At 41.6% G+C, this 16,881-nt stretch overlaps 1 protein-coding gene across 3 annotated transcripts in view; it reads left to right on the forward strand.

Annotated features, from left to right (window-relative positions):
* Positions 1–16,881, forward strand: part of HECW1 (HECT, C2 and WW domain containing E3 ubiquitin protein ligase 1) — a 504,763-nt gene that overhangs the window by 414,177 nt on the left and 73,705 nt on the right. For all 3 annotated transcript variants that reach the window (XM_082259512.1, XM_082259513.1, XM_082259514.1), the window contains 4 exons: positions 1,784–1,882; positions 2,074–2,224; positions 3,486–3,604; positions 16,471–16,592. In XM_082259512.1, the coding sequence (XP_082115638.1) occupies positions 1,784–1,882; positions 2,074–2,224; positions 3,486–3,604; positions 16,471–16,592 (491 nt within the window). The remainder of the gene's footprint in view (positions 1–1,783; positions 1,883–2,073; positions 2,225–3,485; positions 3,605–16,470; positions 16,593–16,881) is intronic.

Genomic DNA, 16,881 nt, shown 5'->3' on the forward strand with positions numbered 1-16,881 from the left:
ACTATCTATGCACTTTAATCTTCACATTGTAAAACTGTATTATCATCACTTAAAAATGATCATATCCACATTAAAAGAAATAATAATAAAGTGCTTTTTTGCACTATGGGGCCCAATAAGGGGACTCTAGACCAACATATAGACAAACATCTATTTACATACCAAATTAGATGTATAAACAGTATCTAAAAATATATGATTCTTCATATGGCACCCTCATTACCCACAGCCTTCAACATGTTCTCTATACAGTATCTCTAGAAGATCACAGATATCTTGCATGTTGATTATGTGGTGGGGCCAGAGCTAAATTGTCACATTTAGTGAGTCATTGTGCCCACTTCATCAGAAATTATAAAGGATGATATTTTAGTTGGACTGAGCACTCAACTGAGCGTTGGAGGCCTCCACCTCATCAGAGAGGAGTGGACAGAATGAAAGATCATATCAGGGTCATAACATAAACTTTTTCAGAGCAACCCAGACAACAGAGGTAACCAAAATTAATCAATCTGTATATACAGGATTACAGACATACACTCACTAAAGAGATGGGAATATTGCATCCCCTTCTGTATAGAAACTATTAGCTCAGGACCACAAATTCTGGTCTTTCCCCACCAATCCCTGAGTTAATAGGATCTATATAGGAGGGGTTGCAATATTCCCATCACTATAGTGAGTGTATATCCGTAGTTGTATATACATATGGATTCATTTTGGGTACCTTAGTTGTCTGGTCTTGGAGATCTGATGAGGTGACTTCTCAAAGTGTGTGAAAAAAAAAGCAAGGGGTGCCTCTATCTGAGTGTGGAGTATTGGAAACAGCTATTTGGTAGTGATGAATAAATATAGCATTCACATTTGATAAAGGAAGTATCGGCTTGTCCTCTGTGGAAGTCTTAACATCTCTAGCAGGGATCGGCAGGCAAGCGGCTGGTGTTGTGCAGAGATCGGCCAGGAAAATGCTGGGTGGGGAGAAGAAAGCGCTGGAGAATAAAGAGGCCAGCGGCGTGGAGGGCATTAGTGTCTAGGTGTCCATGGCTTGCTTGACACTCTTCTGAAATGCAGAGTTCAGCCAAGAAGTGGGTAGGCAGAAATAGACAGGAGCGCTGCGGCTGGGAAAGAGAAACCGCGTGCAGTGCTATAGAGCGGCGGTTTCTCTGTATCCTCAGCTGGCTCTGCAATCTCCCCTGGGATAAGGTGATGATGTCACTCCATCAGGGGGCATGGTTACATGTTTCGGGGCTCCACCTCTTTTTCAAGCCATAGGGAAAAGCTTGCCTGCCGCTTGCCGTCCAATCTCTGCTAGAGATGTTAAGACTTCCACAGATGACAAGCCGATACTTCCTCCATCAAATGTGAGTGCTATATTTATTAATCACTACCAAATAGCTGTTTCCAGTGCTCCACACTTATTTCTGATATTTTGGTTGGACTGAGCATCCGACCGAGCATTGAAGGCCTCCACCTCACCAGACCTCCAAACCAGACAACCGAGGTACCCAAAATTAATCCAGCTATGGATCCACTACTCCCTTATAGTCCTCTTCAAATACCCAAATTAAGCACAGGTAGTTCGTAAGGAAACTACTGCCAGAAAAGTGCTGCTAGTGATATTAACTTGTTACAGCTTTTTATATACAAATTCTTTGGTGATTTCTGTTTTTAACTAAATTGTGATAAAGTTTGATAAATATGTTCTTATGGAATTGAGCTCACCAACAATGGAAGCATATTAATTAACCTGTGTACCTATGCATTCCACTCTTCCTTCCTGTAGGTGAATGTCCTTTGCCACATGCCACTCCTGTTAGTCAGTTACCCTCTCTACGGGCAGATCACCATCATTACCCCACCATTGATGAGCCACTCCCACCAAGTAAGGCCTTATCTGTAAAAACATTGTACAGTATATGCATGGAGTTTTATCTATTTTGGTATCTTTACCAAAAAAAAAAAGTGCTATACACTGCCATATACAGTATCTGTCATGTTATTTGATAAACAAGGTTGTTTTTTTGTCAATGTTAGCAATTATCACCTGTCTTAATTCTGTATTGTGAAACCTAGACTGGGAGGCTCGTATTGATAGCCATGGAAGAGTATTCTATGTGGATCATGTGAATCGCACCACGACATGGCAGAGACCGACAACAGCTGCAACACCAGATGGAATAAGTAGATCTGGGTCCATCCAGCAGATGGAGCAATTAAACCGAAGGTATGTGCAGCAATGTATAAGTATTTTTAAAGGGAACATAACATCAGATCCTTTAAATAACAGTAGCTATACAGCAGCATCATATTGGTTGGTAATCAAATGTTAAAATATTGTGTGTTGTTTGCAAGAAATGAACAATTACGATTTTAACTGTTTTTACATGATGGATCTTATTTACTAACATGGTAGAACTGGAACTGGCATATCTTGCAAAAAAATGAAACAAATGCTCAAAGCTTGATATCCATACAAAAACACTTGCACAAAGCTTGTAAAACACCAAATAAATGCTTCAAAATCACTAGGAATATACTCTGCTCAGGTGTAAATGCAGGTAGGGTCTCAGGGAGCCATTAATGCTGTCAAGGCAAATACTGAACTTCAACATTATGTGTCTTACTACGTCCTGTTATTATACTATGTCATAGCAGGTAAAATATAGTTTGTATAATTGCAATTTTTTATTTACAGTTTGAAAAATTTAGAAAATCGAAATAGGTAAAAGCAAACGAAAGATCTTCCTGGTGGTCACTCAAACATATATAGATGCTATGTTATGTATTAGGTTTTAGTTCCTTATATACTGTACAGGGTAATATAAGAATGAAGTATAGGTTTAAAAAGAAACTTCAGTCATCTGTTCATTTGCTCCATTCTCCCTCTGGCACCACCATTATGGTGCTTGCAAAGATGTCCCAAAGGACTCTTCCCAGCCTTTGGGCCTTGGCAGAGCCCTTCAGCAAAGATGGCAACATTTAGGACTTTCATAATTGCTGTCTTTGCACATGCAGGCCTAGTTGAGAAATACCATTAATATCCAACTGTGAGAAAGGGAGGGGGAGGAGGCAGGGCAACATAACATTTATTTAAGGGTAAAGGTCTATTTTAGGAACTGCCCTGCTGTACTCTGTCTCCCTCTTTGTTAGAACTGATAGCAACACTCCAGCAGTCTGAAAACATTTTTATCAAATTCCTCTAGATCTGTAAAAGGAGGTTGATATGGATACTGCAGACACTGTATTTGATAGTGATGTAGTTTTCAGAGGATAGAGCCACACCATGTGGCAGGGGACACAGGCATCTGACACTCATGGAAGTATTGAATGCTGATGCTGCAATGCTAGTTTGAGGGAAGGTAGGATATATGGTCTGCTGGAGAGGTGAGTATGATAGCTCATCTGTTGCTGGGAATTTCAACTAGTTTCAGTTCTGTGCAAATTTGAGCACCATTGTGACATATTGTCTTCTATATTAAATTAAGGTATCAAAATATTCAGAGGACTATTGCAACTGAGCGGCCAGAGGAAGAAGCTGTTGGACGAAATGACAGGATTCCGGGGATTGGGGATTCTGAAACGGACTTGTCACAACCAAATCCAGGTACTTTTTGTTTATTGTAATAAGGATTCGTAATCCATCTTTACTACTGCAGTAGGAGTAAGTAATGCAGAGAAAAATAATAAATATTTCAGTTTTAATAATATAATGCTACTGATGGATTTAATGGAATCATTCCAGAAAAGAAGGTCATTATGAAAGAAATATACCATTATGTAACCATTCCCTTAAACAGAGTAATGTATGTACTCTTGTGTTTTATTTTATTCAATATGTGGACAATATTGCTGAATAATAGCATTTCTTCTACTGCATATCCTGCTCTAGTCTCTCCCCTTAATTTTTTAACCCTCTTCTTTGTGTCCAGTTGTTTGCTATGTAATACAATTCCTTTAAAAATGAAAAGGCTAATTTAACTTAAGGGTGATCTTGCCATAAAGTACATTAATGTTAATAGCTCAAACAAAAGTACCTGTATAGAAAAAAGCTAGATTTATACTTTACCCCATATTCCACCTGTCACACCTGTGATGACATCACACTCCAGCCAAATCCTGCAGAATACAGATACTCTTACAAAGGACCAGAGTGGCTTATTTTAGGATTTTGCCTGCCCTGCATTCCCCAGGAATCTTCCTGGAAGGACAGTGGTGACATGCGGAAATAGAGGTAGGGTACGAGTGAACCTACCTTTTTTCTACATGAGGAACCTTTTGAACTATTAACTTTAGATCATTTTAGAGGGGAATTTGCATTGAACTGCAAGGTCCACATTTTTTAGTGCACCTGTGTCTAGGCTATAGTCATTATTATTTGCAGACCTTGCATAATTACTATTATTATCATTATTATTATTATTATGATTATTATACAGAATTTGTATAGTAGTAGTACGGTAGTAACAAAGAAGTATAGCACTAGCAGTGCTCCTCGTCCTCAAGTGTATTCCACCTCCCGTGCCTTTAAATTCAAGTGAACACCATGTGAGTCTTAAGATTATTGCACCACTTGAGTTTAGAAGGAATAAAGTCCAAACTTTATCTGTGGATCCTGTCACCACACCGCATGAGATCTCTCCCTTAGGTAATCACACTCACCGGATCGCTAATAAAATTTTGCCTGGAATAACACACTTTTCCTCCAAGGATCGTAAGGGATCCTCAATCTATGAAATCCTCGTCTCCTCAAGTTATGAAAAAAATGGACTCTTAGCATAATACCATTTAAAATGTATTCACAACCCCCCCCCCCCCCCCATTTGTTAAAATGCACTTACACAAAATAAATCACATCAAGCAATTGTAGTCACAATCTCCTACTACTCAGCCATCATGCATCAGTTTCACCGCTCGTCAGTGGCCACTGATCGGGGATACGATACACACTGTCAGTAGTCCTGGTAGCCGTGTGATCATGCCCTGATTCGTTTCATCATCATGACTTCGCCAGAGGACCTGGTCCCAAGATGCGGCTCCTTCTATTTATCTTGTAATCACCAGAGGTGTTAACCCCTTCTGTGGCAAAAATATGAACTTCACAGCGCTCAATGGGACACATACAATCTAGGACAACACATCCAGTACTATACATCCAATACGTAATACTCATAGAATATAAAGCAAACATCCAGTACATAATAATGGGCATGGGTGGATGAGGTTAACAAGACATTGTTAATGCAGTGCTTTCCTCACATAGTCGTTTAACATACATGGTATTTATCGGCTCTATAATCCACGGATGCGGTGTCTCATACAGAGATAACCCTGATCGTGACATCTCATCGTGTATGGGAGCCTTCACCGATCTACATTATGATCAAACGGGACCTATATATCCAAACCCATTATCCAGATTTAGGATCCACTAAAACATTTGTTTCTCACCCAAATATCATATAGTGGATAAAAAGTCTATAAATATGCTTGGCAACTTTTTTTCTAAAAAATTATATAAAATCAATAATTTCACAATCTTAACATGATCTAATACAAAACCAATCTTTCTGTGCTAACACTATATAATACCACATTTTGCTTGCAATTACATCATTTGAAATTGCAGGTCTGTATATACTAATAAAAATAACATTTTATTTTTATTCTTAAAATATCTGTTATTAAAACCCACTCAAAATTAATAATCGCTTATAAAACAATTCAAATCTAATTCCACGTTCCAAGTATTCCAAGTATTAGTTAAGTATATCCATTTGGTCTGGTCTCACATCTAGACAAATCCCTCACTCTGTTTGCTCCCCTCCATACTGGGTGGGTTTTGTCTATACCCCAAAACTTCAAACCAGAGGGGTTCCTATTGTGTTTACGTCTGAAATGCAATGATACACTGTGATCTTTATGACCTATACAGTTGTTATGGATATGCTCCGAAATGAGTTTGCCCAATGTTCTTTTGGTACATTAGCCCACATGATCATTCAAGGGCATAAACTACGTGGGTAGAGTTGCATGAGATAAACTCCTTAATCTTAAACTCTCTCCTATTCACTGTGGATTTAAACATTGTTAGCCCCCTTAAGTAAGTATCCAGTTGTTGGCAGGCTCTGCATCTCCTGTAGGCATAAAATCTTGCTTTATCCCAAAACAACTTGGGTCTCACTGGTAGATCTAACACTTTTATTTACCACTCTGTCTCCAAAGGATGGTGCCTTCCGATAGATAAAGATTGGATCATTTAGAGAGTACTTTATTTAAGATCTTATCCATACTTAATATTTTCCAATATTTTCTGAATATTGCTTCTACTTCCATATATTGGACATGATAGTTACTAATATGAGATATAACATGTTAAGATTGCGAAATTATTATTTTTTTTTATATAATTTTTTAGAAAAACATTTGCCTAGCATATTTATAGACTTTATATCCACTATATGAGATTTGGGTGAGAAACAAAGGCTTTAGTGGATCATGAATTTGGATAATGGGTTTGGATAAGGTCCTATGTGATTGTAATGTAGATCGGTGAAGGCTCCCAAACACGAGATGTCTGCAATCATGGTTATTCCTGTATGAGACACCGCAGCTGTGGATTATAGAGCAGATAAATACCATGTATGGTAAATGACTATGTGAAGAAAGCACTGCATTAACAATGTTTTGTTAACCTCATCCACCCGTGCCCAATATCATGTACTGGATGTTTGCTTTATCTTGTATGAGTATTATGTATTGGATGTATTGTACTTGATGTGTTGCCTTAGATTGTATGTGGGCCTCTGACGAAGTCGTGATGACGAAACGCGTCAGTGCATGATCACGCGGCTACCAGGACTGCCGAGTATGTGTATCATATCCCGAGAATCACCGCGATCAGTGGCCATTGACAAGCGGTGAGACCGATGCATGCTGGCTGAGCAGTAGGAGATTGTGATTACATGCTTGATGTGATTTCTTTTGTGTAAGTGCATTTTAACAAAGGGGTTTTTTGTGAATTTGTGAATTTTGTGAATAAATTTTAAACGGTATTACGCTATGAGTCTGTTTTTTTCATAACTTGAGGAGACGAGGATTCCACAGATTGAGGATCCCTTACCATCCTTGGAGGATAAGTGTTTTATTCCAGGCGAAATTATATTAGTGATCCGGAGAGTGTAATTACCTAAGGGAGAGGTCTCACGCGGTATGGTGACGGGATTCACAGATAAAGTTTGGAATTTATTCCCTCCAATCTCAAGTGGTGCAATAATCTTAAGTCCCACATGGTGTTTCACTTGAAATTTAAAGGCACAGGAGGTGGAATACACCCGAGGTGGGCTGCTAATGCTATGCGATTTTCTATGAGGACTTAAGGCATGAATTTTATATACTGTATTCCTATATAATTGTATATAATTGCTACATAAGTTTGTTTAATTTCATTTGATTTTATTTCTGATTCCATGTGCACTGGGAGAAAGTGATTGTCCAGACTACGGGCTGTTTTAGTTGCTTTTGCTGTGTTTGTGATAGTAACAAAGTATTTATTTCTTGTGATCATCAGCTCCTAGTGGGTATTATATGGTATTTTCACACTATTCTTATGACCAAATTGCCTAGTAACATTCAATTTTGCTGGCATTCGTAATTACTAATGTATATGCAGTTTTGCGTTATAAACAGATCTTCAGTTTGTGTATAAATACCCCCTTATTTATTTTCTATAGAACACTGGCCTCTCCATATTTTCATTGCCCTATGCAGAAGCTTTTTAAGTAAGCCTCATTGTGTTGATAATATATTACATACACAGGGAAGTATATATATATATATATAATATATATATATATATATATATATATATATATATATATATATATATATAAATTGCATAGCAATTCTCCAATGTGCAAGGTGCCTTTACATTCATTCAGTGCGAATCAGGCAAAAAAACGAATGCACTTTCACTGGGCAAATTTCTATCTGGTGATGTATTTAAAAAAAAAAACATAAATTAATTCAAATACCTTAATAGCCAGGTGTATTAAGTAGATCTTTAGATTGTGCTTGTATTTTAGAAGTGAATTTCACAAAGGTTTTGCACTGTCAATAACTAATGTAATTCCTCTCTCACACCACATACATACAGGGGATGATTTACTAAAACTGGAGAGTGCAAAATCTGGTTCAGCTCCAGGTTTTTTTTTTTTTTTGTCAAAGCCTTTCTGAACAAGCTGAAGTTAGAAGCTGATTGGCTACCGTTCACAGCTGCACCAGATTTTGCACTCACTAATTTTAGTAAATCAACCCCACAGAGTCATTGAGAGTTCCCAACATCAGAAGATTTGGGTTTGCAAACACCAACATTGAGTACATTTTTATTTAATAAAAAATATTGCAGAACAGACCTTAAATACATCTGGGCACAAAGTGGCATAATAGATAAAAGACTCAATCAGGTCTGTTCAGTAAGTTCAGAATACAAAGACGAATCGCAGATTTATTGTTGTTAAGAAGACCAGTATGCTCAGCATATGTCGCCGTTTCATAGCAATATACATTAAGCTTCTTGAGCCTAAATAGCGGGATGGAAGCACTTCAAAAGCAATGGCAGTCAGTTAAAATTTCTTTGTAATTCTTTGTAAAATCTTGAACTGAACACCTAGGGTGCTGGATAACAAATGCTGTAGTAATATTTTATAATAATATAAGAATGTCAGTTATGCAGTATATCTTATAAAATACAGTTTTAGGATGAATAATTAAATTATAGTCTACTTCAGATGAAAAAAATAACTATTTCTAAAAAGTATAATCTATTCTATATTGTTGCCCTGGGTTTAGCAGATTCTAAATATATTACTTCAGTATTAATTTGAAGTGAGGATCCATTGAGTTACCCACTGAATGTTGCTGACTATATCTGGCCATAAATCTTATGCCAATGCCAACCTGTTAAGTGGCGCTGGGGTTCATTTCCTAAAACTGGAGAGTAAAAAATCTGGTGCAGCTCTGCATAGAAACCAGATTTTTTTGCCAATACTTAATTGAACACACAACTGCACCAGATTTTGCACTCTCCAGCTTTAGTAAATAAACCCCACAGTCTTCTGGGTATGCTGGTCATGTGATTTGTTTTGTCAGCAATCACACTCCTGCCGAGTCTTGGCTGCCCTGAAGTCTTTGGGGTTAGTTTACTGAAAGCAAATAGGCTGTTCACTTTTTAAGGGAATTTACCTTTAGCCTAAAGCGGAGTTCCACCCAAAGGTGGAATTTCCGCTCTTTTGCTTCCTCCCCCCTCCGGTGCCATATTTGGCACCTTTCAGGGGGGAGGGGGGAATGGGTACCTGTTTTTGTCAGGTACCCTTCCCCACTTCCCGGAAGTTCGGCCCCCTCCTCCTTCCCCCACCGCCGAGCCAATAGAAATGCGCATCGCGCTTCGAGCATGCGCAGTAGGGACCTGCCCATGAAGCCACAAGGCTTCATTTCCGGGTTCCCTTACCGGGAATGGCGGCTGCAGCACCCAACAACCGATGGAAACATCGGCTGCGGTGCCGACATCGCTGGACTCCAGGACAGGTAAGTGTCTTAATATTAAAAGTCAGCAGCTACAGTATGTAGCTGCTGACTTTTAAGAGAATGAAGTGAAGCTCTGCTATCTTCCATCAGCCAATCATGTGCAAGCAAAGATATATGTTTAAAAAAAAATTCCTTGCAGGGGGGCGTGGCGCGGAAGATGGCTGCCTGCTAACTTTGCTCCGCCGAGCCGCCAGGGACACATAGCCGCAACTGGAGCTTCGGGACTCACACAACCCCGCAAACGATCCCCGCAGCTTCCGCCGGCCACCGCCGACATGACCAGACGTAAGAAGGGACCGGAGCAGTCTAACAAACTGTCCGGTTTCCTTATCTCTCAGAGCTCCGGGCTCCGCCAAAATGGCGGCGGCCCGGGAACACGAGGAGGACAAGGAGCAGCAGCGCTGCACAAACTGCAGCCGCTGCCATCCCATCCACCGGCTCATAGGAGGATTGCAAACCCAGACAGCGGCCAGTCGTCAGGATCACCCTCACTGCTTTCTCCCTCATCTAGAAGCCCGGCCAAGTCAAGGCAGAGGAGAGACTCACCTCCAAGACCAGCCTTTCCCTCAGGTATGGACACCAGCCTTCCCACACAGCATGCCCCTGTCTCTCCCTCACAGAGATTGGACCCATTTGCATCATTCCCCACTGGAAACAATCCCATCACTGAAGGGACAATGAGAGAGATGATGTATACCCTGCGTAACACAATGCAGGCGGACATGGTCTCATGCATGCAGCAACTCAGGACAGACTTGGGGTCCCTGGGTTCCCGGGTGGACTCCATAGAACAAACAACCGTCACACATGCTTCTACCATTAACTCCGCCATCTCTACACTCAACACCCAAACGGATGAGATACAATGGCTCAAAAGCAAAGTGGCGGATTTAGAAGACCGCTCACGGCGGAACAACGTGAAAATAAGGGGTATTCCTGAGACAGTCCTGCCTAACCAGCTCCTACCACATGTCACCGCACTTTTTCAGGCGCTGATACCCTCTGCTTCTGCCTCTGATTTATTAATAGACAGGATACACAGACTGCCGAAACCTTCCTTCCTGTCAGCGGATGTACCTAGGGATGTGCTCCTTAGGGTACATTTCTACCACGTAAAGGAACAGATCATGATGGCGACGCGGCAAAACATGCCTCTCCCTGAGGGTTATGGCAATTTACAACTGCTCTCCGACCTCTCCAGGCATACTTTACAGGCTAGGAGAAATCTGGCTACCATAACAAAGGCCCTACGCAATCATAATGTGCCACACAAGTGGAAATACCCGGCGACTCTCACCGTCACTCATGGAGGATCAACTGTCTTGATCAAAACCTTGGATGAAGGCATTCAGGCCTTGCGCAGGTGGAACATTTTACCACAGCAACATTTTGACTCCCCTGCATCACCGCCTCTCCAGTCGCTTGAAGCGGATTGGAATGTGGTCTCACGTAAGAGACCCCCCAATCCTCCCTCCACTTTCCCGAGCTCTAATAATATGGCACCTACAAGTGTCCCTGGCCATAGGAGCAATTGGCCTTTGGCCCCTTCTGTTTATCTTTACACCCCGTTTGTTTTTTATACCTTTGTTTTTTCTCAGTTTGTTTTTCTTTTTTTCATGGCATTATCGCTGTACTTCCCGATGACCACCTATCGCTTTATGTGGCTACACTGCAGCTCCCTGGACATTCGAAGAGCCTGGACCTTCTTGTTTTCTCCAGTACCAGATCATGCCCACCTTCATCTGATTATCTGGATATACTATGACCATTAAAATCTTATCAGTTAACGCAAATGGTTTGAACCATCCAGCCAAGAGGCGCACGCTATGGAATGAAGCTTTGACTCACGCTGTGGACATTTTGGCGGTCCAAGAGACTCATTTTAAGGAGGGAGCACACCCAGCCTGCACTCACAAGGACTTCTCCAACGTTCTTCTGGCTTCCGCTGATGAAAAGAAGAGGGGAGTTCTTTTAGCCTTCAGATCATCACTGGCGGTTAAGATTCTCAAATCTGTTCTGGATCCTCTCGGAAGATTCATAATCGTTGTCTGTGAACTTAATGACTCTCCTTTCACCATCGTCAATCTTTATGCCCCAAACTCCCATCAATTGAGATTCGTAAGACGCCTGCTCAAGCAAGTATACAAAGTCCAACAGGGTCGATTGTTATTGTGTGGTGACTTTAACGTTGTTGCAGATCCCGGGATGGACACCTCTTCGTCCCCCCGGGGCAGGCAACAATCGATGGGGGGTTTATTGCACTCTGAGAAACTGTATGATGTGTGGTGTTGCCAGCACGCCGGTGAGAGGGACTACTCATATTTCTCATCCAGGCACAGATCATACTCACGTATAGATCTATTTGTAGTTGATATGGATCTTCTCTCGAAGGTGTCCTCCTCGAAGATCCACGACATAACATGGTCGGATCACGCTGCAGTCGAACTGGTCATCGAGGAGAACACTCGAGTAGCACCATCTCGCATTTGGAGGTGTGATACTCAAATGTTGCAGGACTCGGGTTGCTCAACCCGGATCTCAGGCAGTATGCAGGAATTCCTCAAGTTTAACGAACCATCGGTCTCCGACCCTTGGGTGCTGTGGGGTGCACACAAGGCCTTTATCAGGGGGGTGTGCCTCCAGCAGCAGGCCAGGAGAAGAAGACTACGGAATCAGAGGATGACCTCTCTGCTGAACGAGATTCATGTTTTGGAAGTGTAAGATCCTGGTACTTTCAGTACCTTTCTAGCCTCTTACTTCCGCATTGCGTTCCACCATTCAGGTAGGTGGAACGCATATAGCTGCATGTCTCTTTAACATCTGATGACGTCATCACTAGGCGCCGCTCTGAGCGGCTATTTCAAACGACGCTGTTCACTCACAAGGTGTTCGTGCAACCGCTCGTTATACATCCCTGTCTGACGCTGCCGAATCCTCCAGCTATCTTCCTATACCTGGATTGACCGGAGCCTCGCTACCTGATCCTTTACCTCGCTACCTGATCCTTTACCTCGCTTACCAGCTAGTGATAAGTACCCCGCAGGGGATCCCTTCCTATCAAGTCACATGCTATCTATTCTTGCATATTAAGAACTGTTGCTAAACTCTAGGATATATGCACTACAATATCTATCACCTGCATCGTTACCTAGATTGCTAGCTCTTGAGCCTACTACCACCTGTAACTTATATCCTTGCATTAACTTAGCATCTCCTGTACACTTCATCTGCTATCCCCTACCACCTGTTACTTGTAAATGATTGCTAACCCTCCTGCATACTATCTATCACCATCTGCTATCGCTCCTGCAACATTACTACCTGAGTGCCTATCATTAATTGCTATCACTACTCAAGCCTATTCCTTCAGTATATCACCTCAATACTATTGCATAGATATCTATCACTCCAGCAACATCTTATCTGAGTGTTTGTGTATGTGCATACTGAAGCGGGCTGAGCCACTATGATGAGTCAGGAGAGTTGGATAAGGTGATTCAACACATCTCTACAAGACTACTGAGTGGAAATTCTGCAGCTGCAAATCCAGTTCACTAAATAAAACCCCAGAGCGTTACAGGAAGAGAGTAATAAGAGGGACCCCAACATTGCTCTGTCCAACCGTTTGACCCAACTCAGATTAGATCTTCGTATCCTCCTCCTGGAGGCTTCTGACAAGCATCTAAGCTATCTTAAACATAAAACCTACTCCCAGGCAAATAAGGCGGGTAAATTCCTGGCAAATAGTGTGAAAAGAAAACAGGCAAAATCTAGAATCCCGTATCTTATAGATCCCATCACTAAAACCAAAATATCTTATCCACAGGCCAAAGCGGATGCCTTTGCGTCCTTTTACAGTTTCCTATATAACCTAAAGGACGATCCTTCTGAGCACCAACCATCAGCGGTAGATATAGATCGATTCCTACACGCCATTAATCTACCGTCCCTTTCCGAGTCCCAGCTAAATACCCTCAATGCACCCATATCGCTCGATGAGGTCAAACATAGCATTAAAACTCTACCGAAAGGCAAATCGCCGGGTCCAGACGGCCTCCCCAACGAATTCCATTGGGGTTACATGCGGGCCACTTTACGGAAATTCAGCTTTTCAGGTCCTATCCTTTCCGCTATCCTAGCCCTTTACTCTGCACCATCCGCCCATGTCTACACGTCGGGAATACGCTTCCCCATCACTAATGGCACACGGCAGGGCTGCCCCCTCTCACCCACAATCTTTAATTTATTGATAGAGCCCCTCGCGGAAACCATCCGTTCGCACCCCCAGATTACAGGATTTCCTCTCCCCTCCTACCACCACAAAATCACGCTATTTGCGGATGATATTATTCTCATGCTCACTGACCCATCAAAATCTCTCCCCGCCGCGTATGAAGTCCTCCAACAATTTCACTGTGTTTCCTACTATAAGCATAATGAATCCAAATCCACGGTTCTGAATCTTGGAGTGGAGCCCCGGGATCAAACCATGTTCGAATCTTTGGCTCCCATCCCTTGGTCCTCGGACAGAATACATTACCTAGGTTTCGACCTATTGGCCGACCCCACAAAACTTTTGACAGTTAACGTAAACAGACTCCTCCACAAATTGGAAGCAGAAACCACACGCATGAAACCCCTATACCTAACCTGGTATGGTAGGGTGAATGCCTACAAAATGTTCCTACTACGCCAACTTCTATACTTATTTAGGGCTCTCCCTGTACACTACCCGACCACGATTTTGACCAAATTTACCACCCATATGAAAAGGTATATCTGGGAGGACAAGAAGGCTCGCTGCTCTTCTTCTACCCTGTCCAACAAAAGATGCCATGGTGGGGCAGCGGTACCTGATCTTCAAGTATACTATTGGGCAACCGTGTTGGCTCAAATGCGCCTTTGGCTTCACACAACTGAACCCCCCCTCTGGGTAGACCTGGAAAAGAACCTAGCCCCCACCACGACTCTTCGGGACTTGCTCCTGGGTGACTCCTGGATCCAGTGAAACTTATCCACCCTTTCCTCCACTATGCAAGCCTTGGTAAGGGCCTGGCGCAAAATTACCGGGCCTGATAAGGACCGTGCGCTTATCCCTACCGAAAATATCTCGTCATCTATTTTGCATGTACGCCTGCCCGACCTCCCCACAAGCATCACTGTCAAAGGGAAAATCACCTCCATTCAACATCTCTACGAGAAAGACACTCTAATGTCCCCTGAACAACTACAGAGCAAATATCAGATACCAGGCTCTAGGTTTTTACATATTTTTCGCATACACCATTTTTTGCAACATCACCCTCTCAGGAGTACTAGAGTGGAAGGGAAACTATGGGAGTTACTCACGGCGGCTTCTGCAGACACGCCGAAACTGTCCAGTTATTATCACGCTATTTTGGGCAATGACACTTTCTTTAAAACACTCACCATGTTCAAGTGGGACAGAGACCTCAGGCAGAGTTTTTCGGTATCTCAATGGAGGCGTGCACTTTCAGAAGTCAACAGATACACTCACTGTGCCAATCACTGGGAGATGACCCTCAAAATTACACATAGGTGGTACTACACCCCATACCGGCTGGCGGGCTTCTCCAACAAATATTCACAACTGTGCTGGAGGGAATGCTCATGCGTGGGTACATTGTTTCACATAATGTGGTCCTGCCCATCTCTCACCAGCTTGTGGAACCAAGTCTTTAGCTTCATAGCGAAATACACAGGATTCTTAATAGCACCTAACCCTGCATTGGCCATTCTACACTTAGGTATTGATAACATTCCCCTAACATATAGACCGTGGACCTCACACGTCCTGCTAGCCACTAGAACACTTATATTGAGGAAGTGGAAGTCCACCGATACACCTAATATGTCAGAAGTGATTTCATTACTGCGCACAAATTATCAATATGAAAAGTCCCTGGCGTCCAATGGTGTGCAGCTCAGGATGTTTACTAAGTTCTGGGACTTCAGGTCCACTGATTGATGTTTAACTGTATCTCAATGTATATGCCTGTTCACAGTGATTGCCATGTACTTGCTATTTGCAAGATGTTTGTTTCCCTTTTTGTTTGTTTTTGCATTTACCTTAATAAAAATTATTTTCAAAAAAAAAAAAAAATTTCCTTGCATGTGTTTGGGGATACTTTGCAAAGTAAATTTTCATCACATTCACCAACCTAAGGGAAAATTCCTTTCCAAAATGAAAATGTCCTTGCAAAGTAAACAGCCTATTTGACTTTATTAAATCCATGTGCATTTTATATGTCTCATTAGACTTTGGAGGCTATAATAAAAAGTGATATGAGGAGTAATATTGTCAAGAGAATTGACAGCTCAAGACCTTACTCCTACAGTGCATAATATATATGGAGGCCTTAAAGTAAGATTAGCAACTCTGGTTTATAATGAGTTTGAGTTTGAGTGGGTTATTTTTGACAAGTAGTGTTTTATTATGTTTATGATGTAAGTGTCAGAAGTACGTGTTGCTACATAAAGATAAAAGAGGACTGATGAAAATCTGTATTTCTCATTTCTGAACTTGCAGAAACGTGATAATATGTACAAAATAACATGAACGTGTCTTTTGGGTTGAAACAAAATCTCATATTGACACAGACACCCAGAGATGAAAGCCTACAGGTTTTCTCTTCTGTTTTTACTTGTGTTCAGTAAGAGGTGACCACCTGCTGGATTTATATATGACACTTGCAAAAACTGCTCACATTTGTAATAAAGTACTTTATAGAGATTCTTGCTGTGTAATCTGGGATTTATAATGACAGGTCCCTTGTGAAGCAAAGATCAAATGGATTTTCGTTTCTGTAACACTTGACGGCATGGTCATACCTCTAACAGCAGGTCATTGTGCTTTCTCCTTTGCAGAGCTTAGAAGAGATGCAACATTAACACCTATAAATTCCCAGAAAATTACCTTATTACTGCAGTCTCCAGCCGTCAAGTTTATAACACATCCTGAATTTTTTACCGTGCTGCATGCAAACTATGTAAGTAAAACAGAAAGACTTTATTTAAATGGCACCCTCTGGAAACAATATAGAGATTCACGATTTTTAAGTTTTTTTTTTTTTTTTTACTTAGCTCAATGCTCATCTGGACAATTTAAAAGGAATTCTCTGGAACAATATAGAGTTTCAAGATTTTTACCATTTTCTGCTTAGCTCCATGCTGATCTGGACAAATAGGGGGAATCGGATATAAGGGCACCCACATAAGATAATTTATAAAAATAGTCATCAGTTGCCCAGCAATGTCTCCCAAAGACGTGTTACTTTG

This window comes from Pelophylax lessonae (genome assembly GCF_965119305.1).
Source record: "Pelophylax lessonae genome assembly, chromosome: 5".
Taxonomy (NCBI): domain Eukaryota; kingdom Metazoa; phylum Chordata; class Amphibia; order Anura; family Ranidae; genus Pelophylax; species Pelophylax lessonae.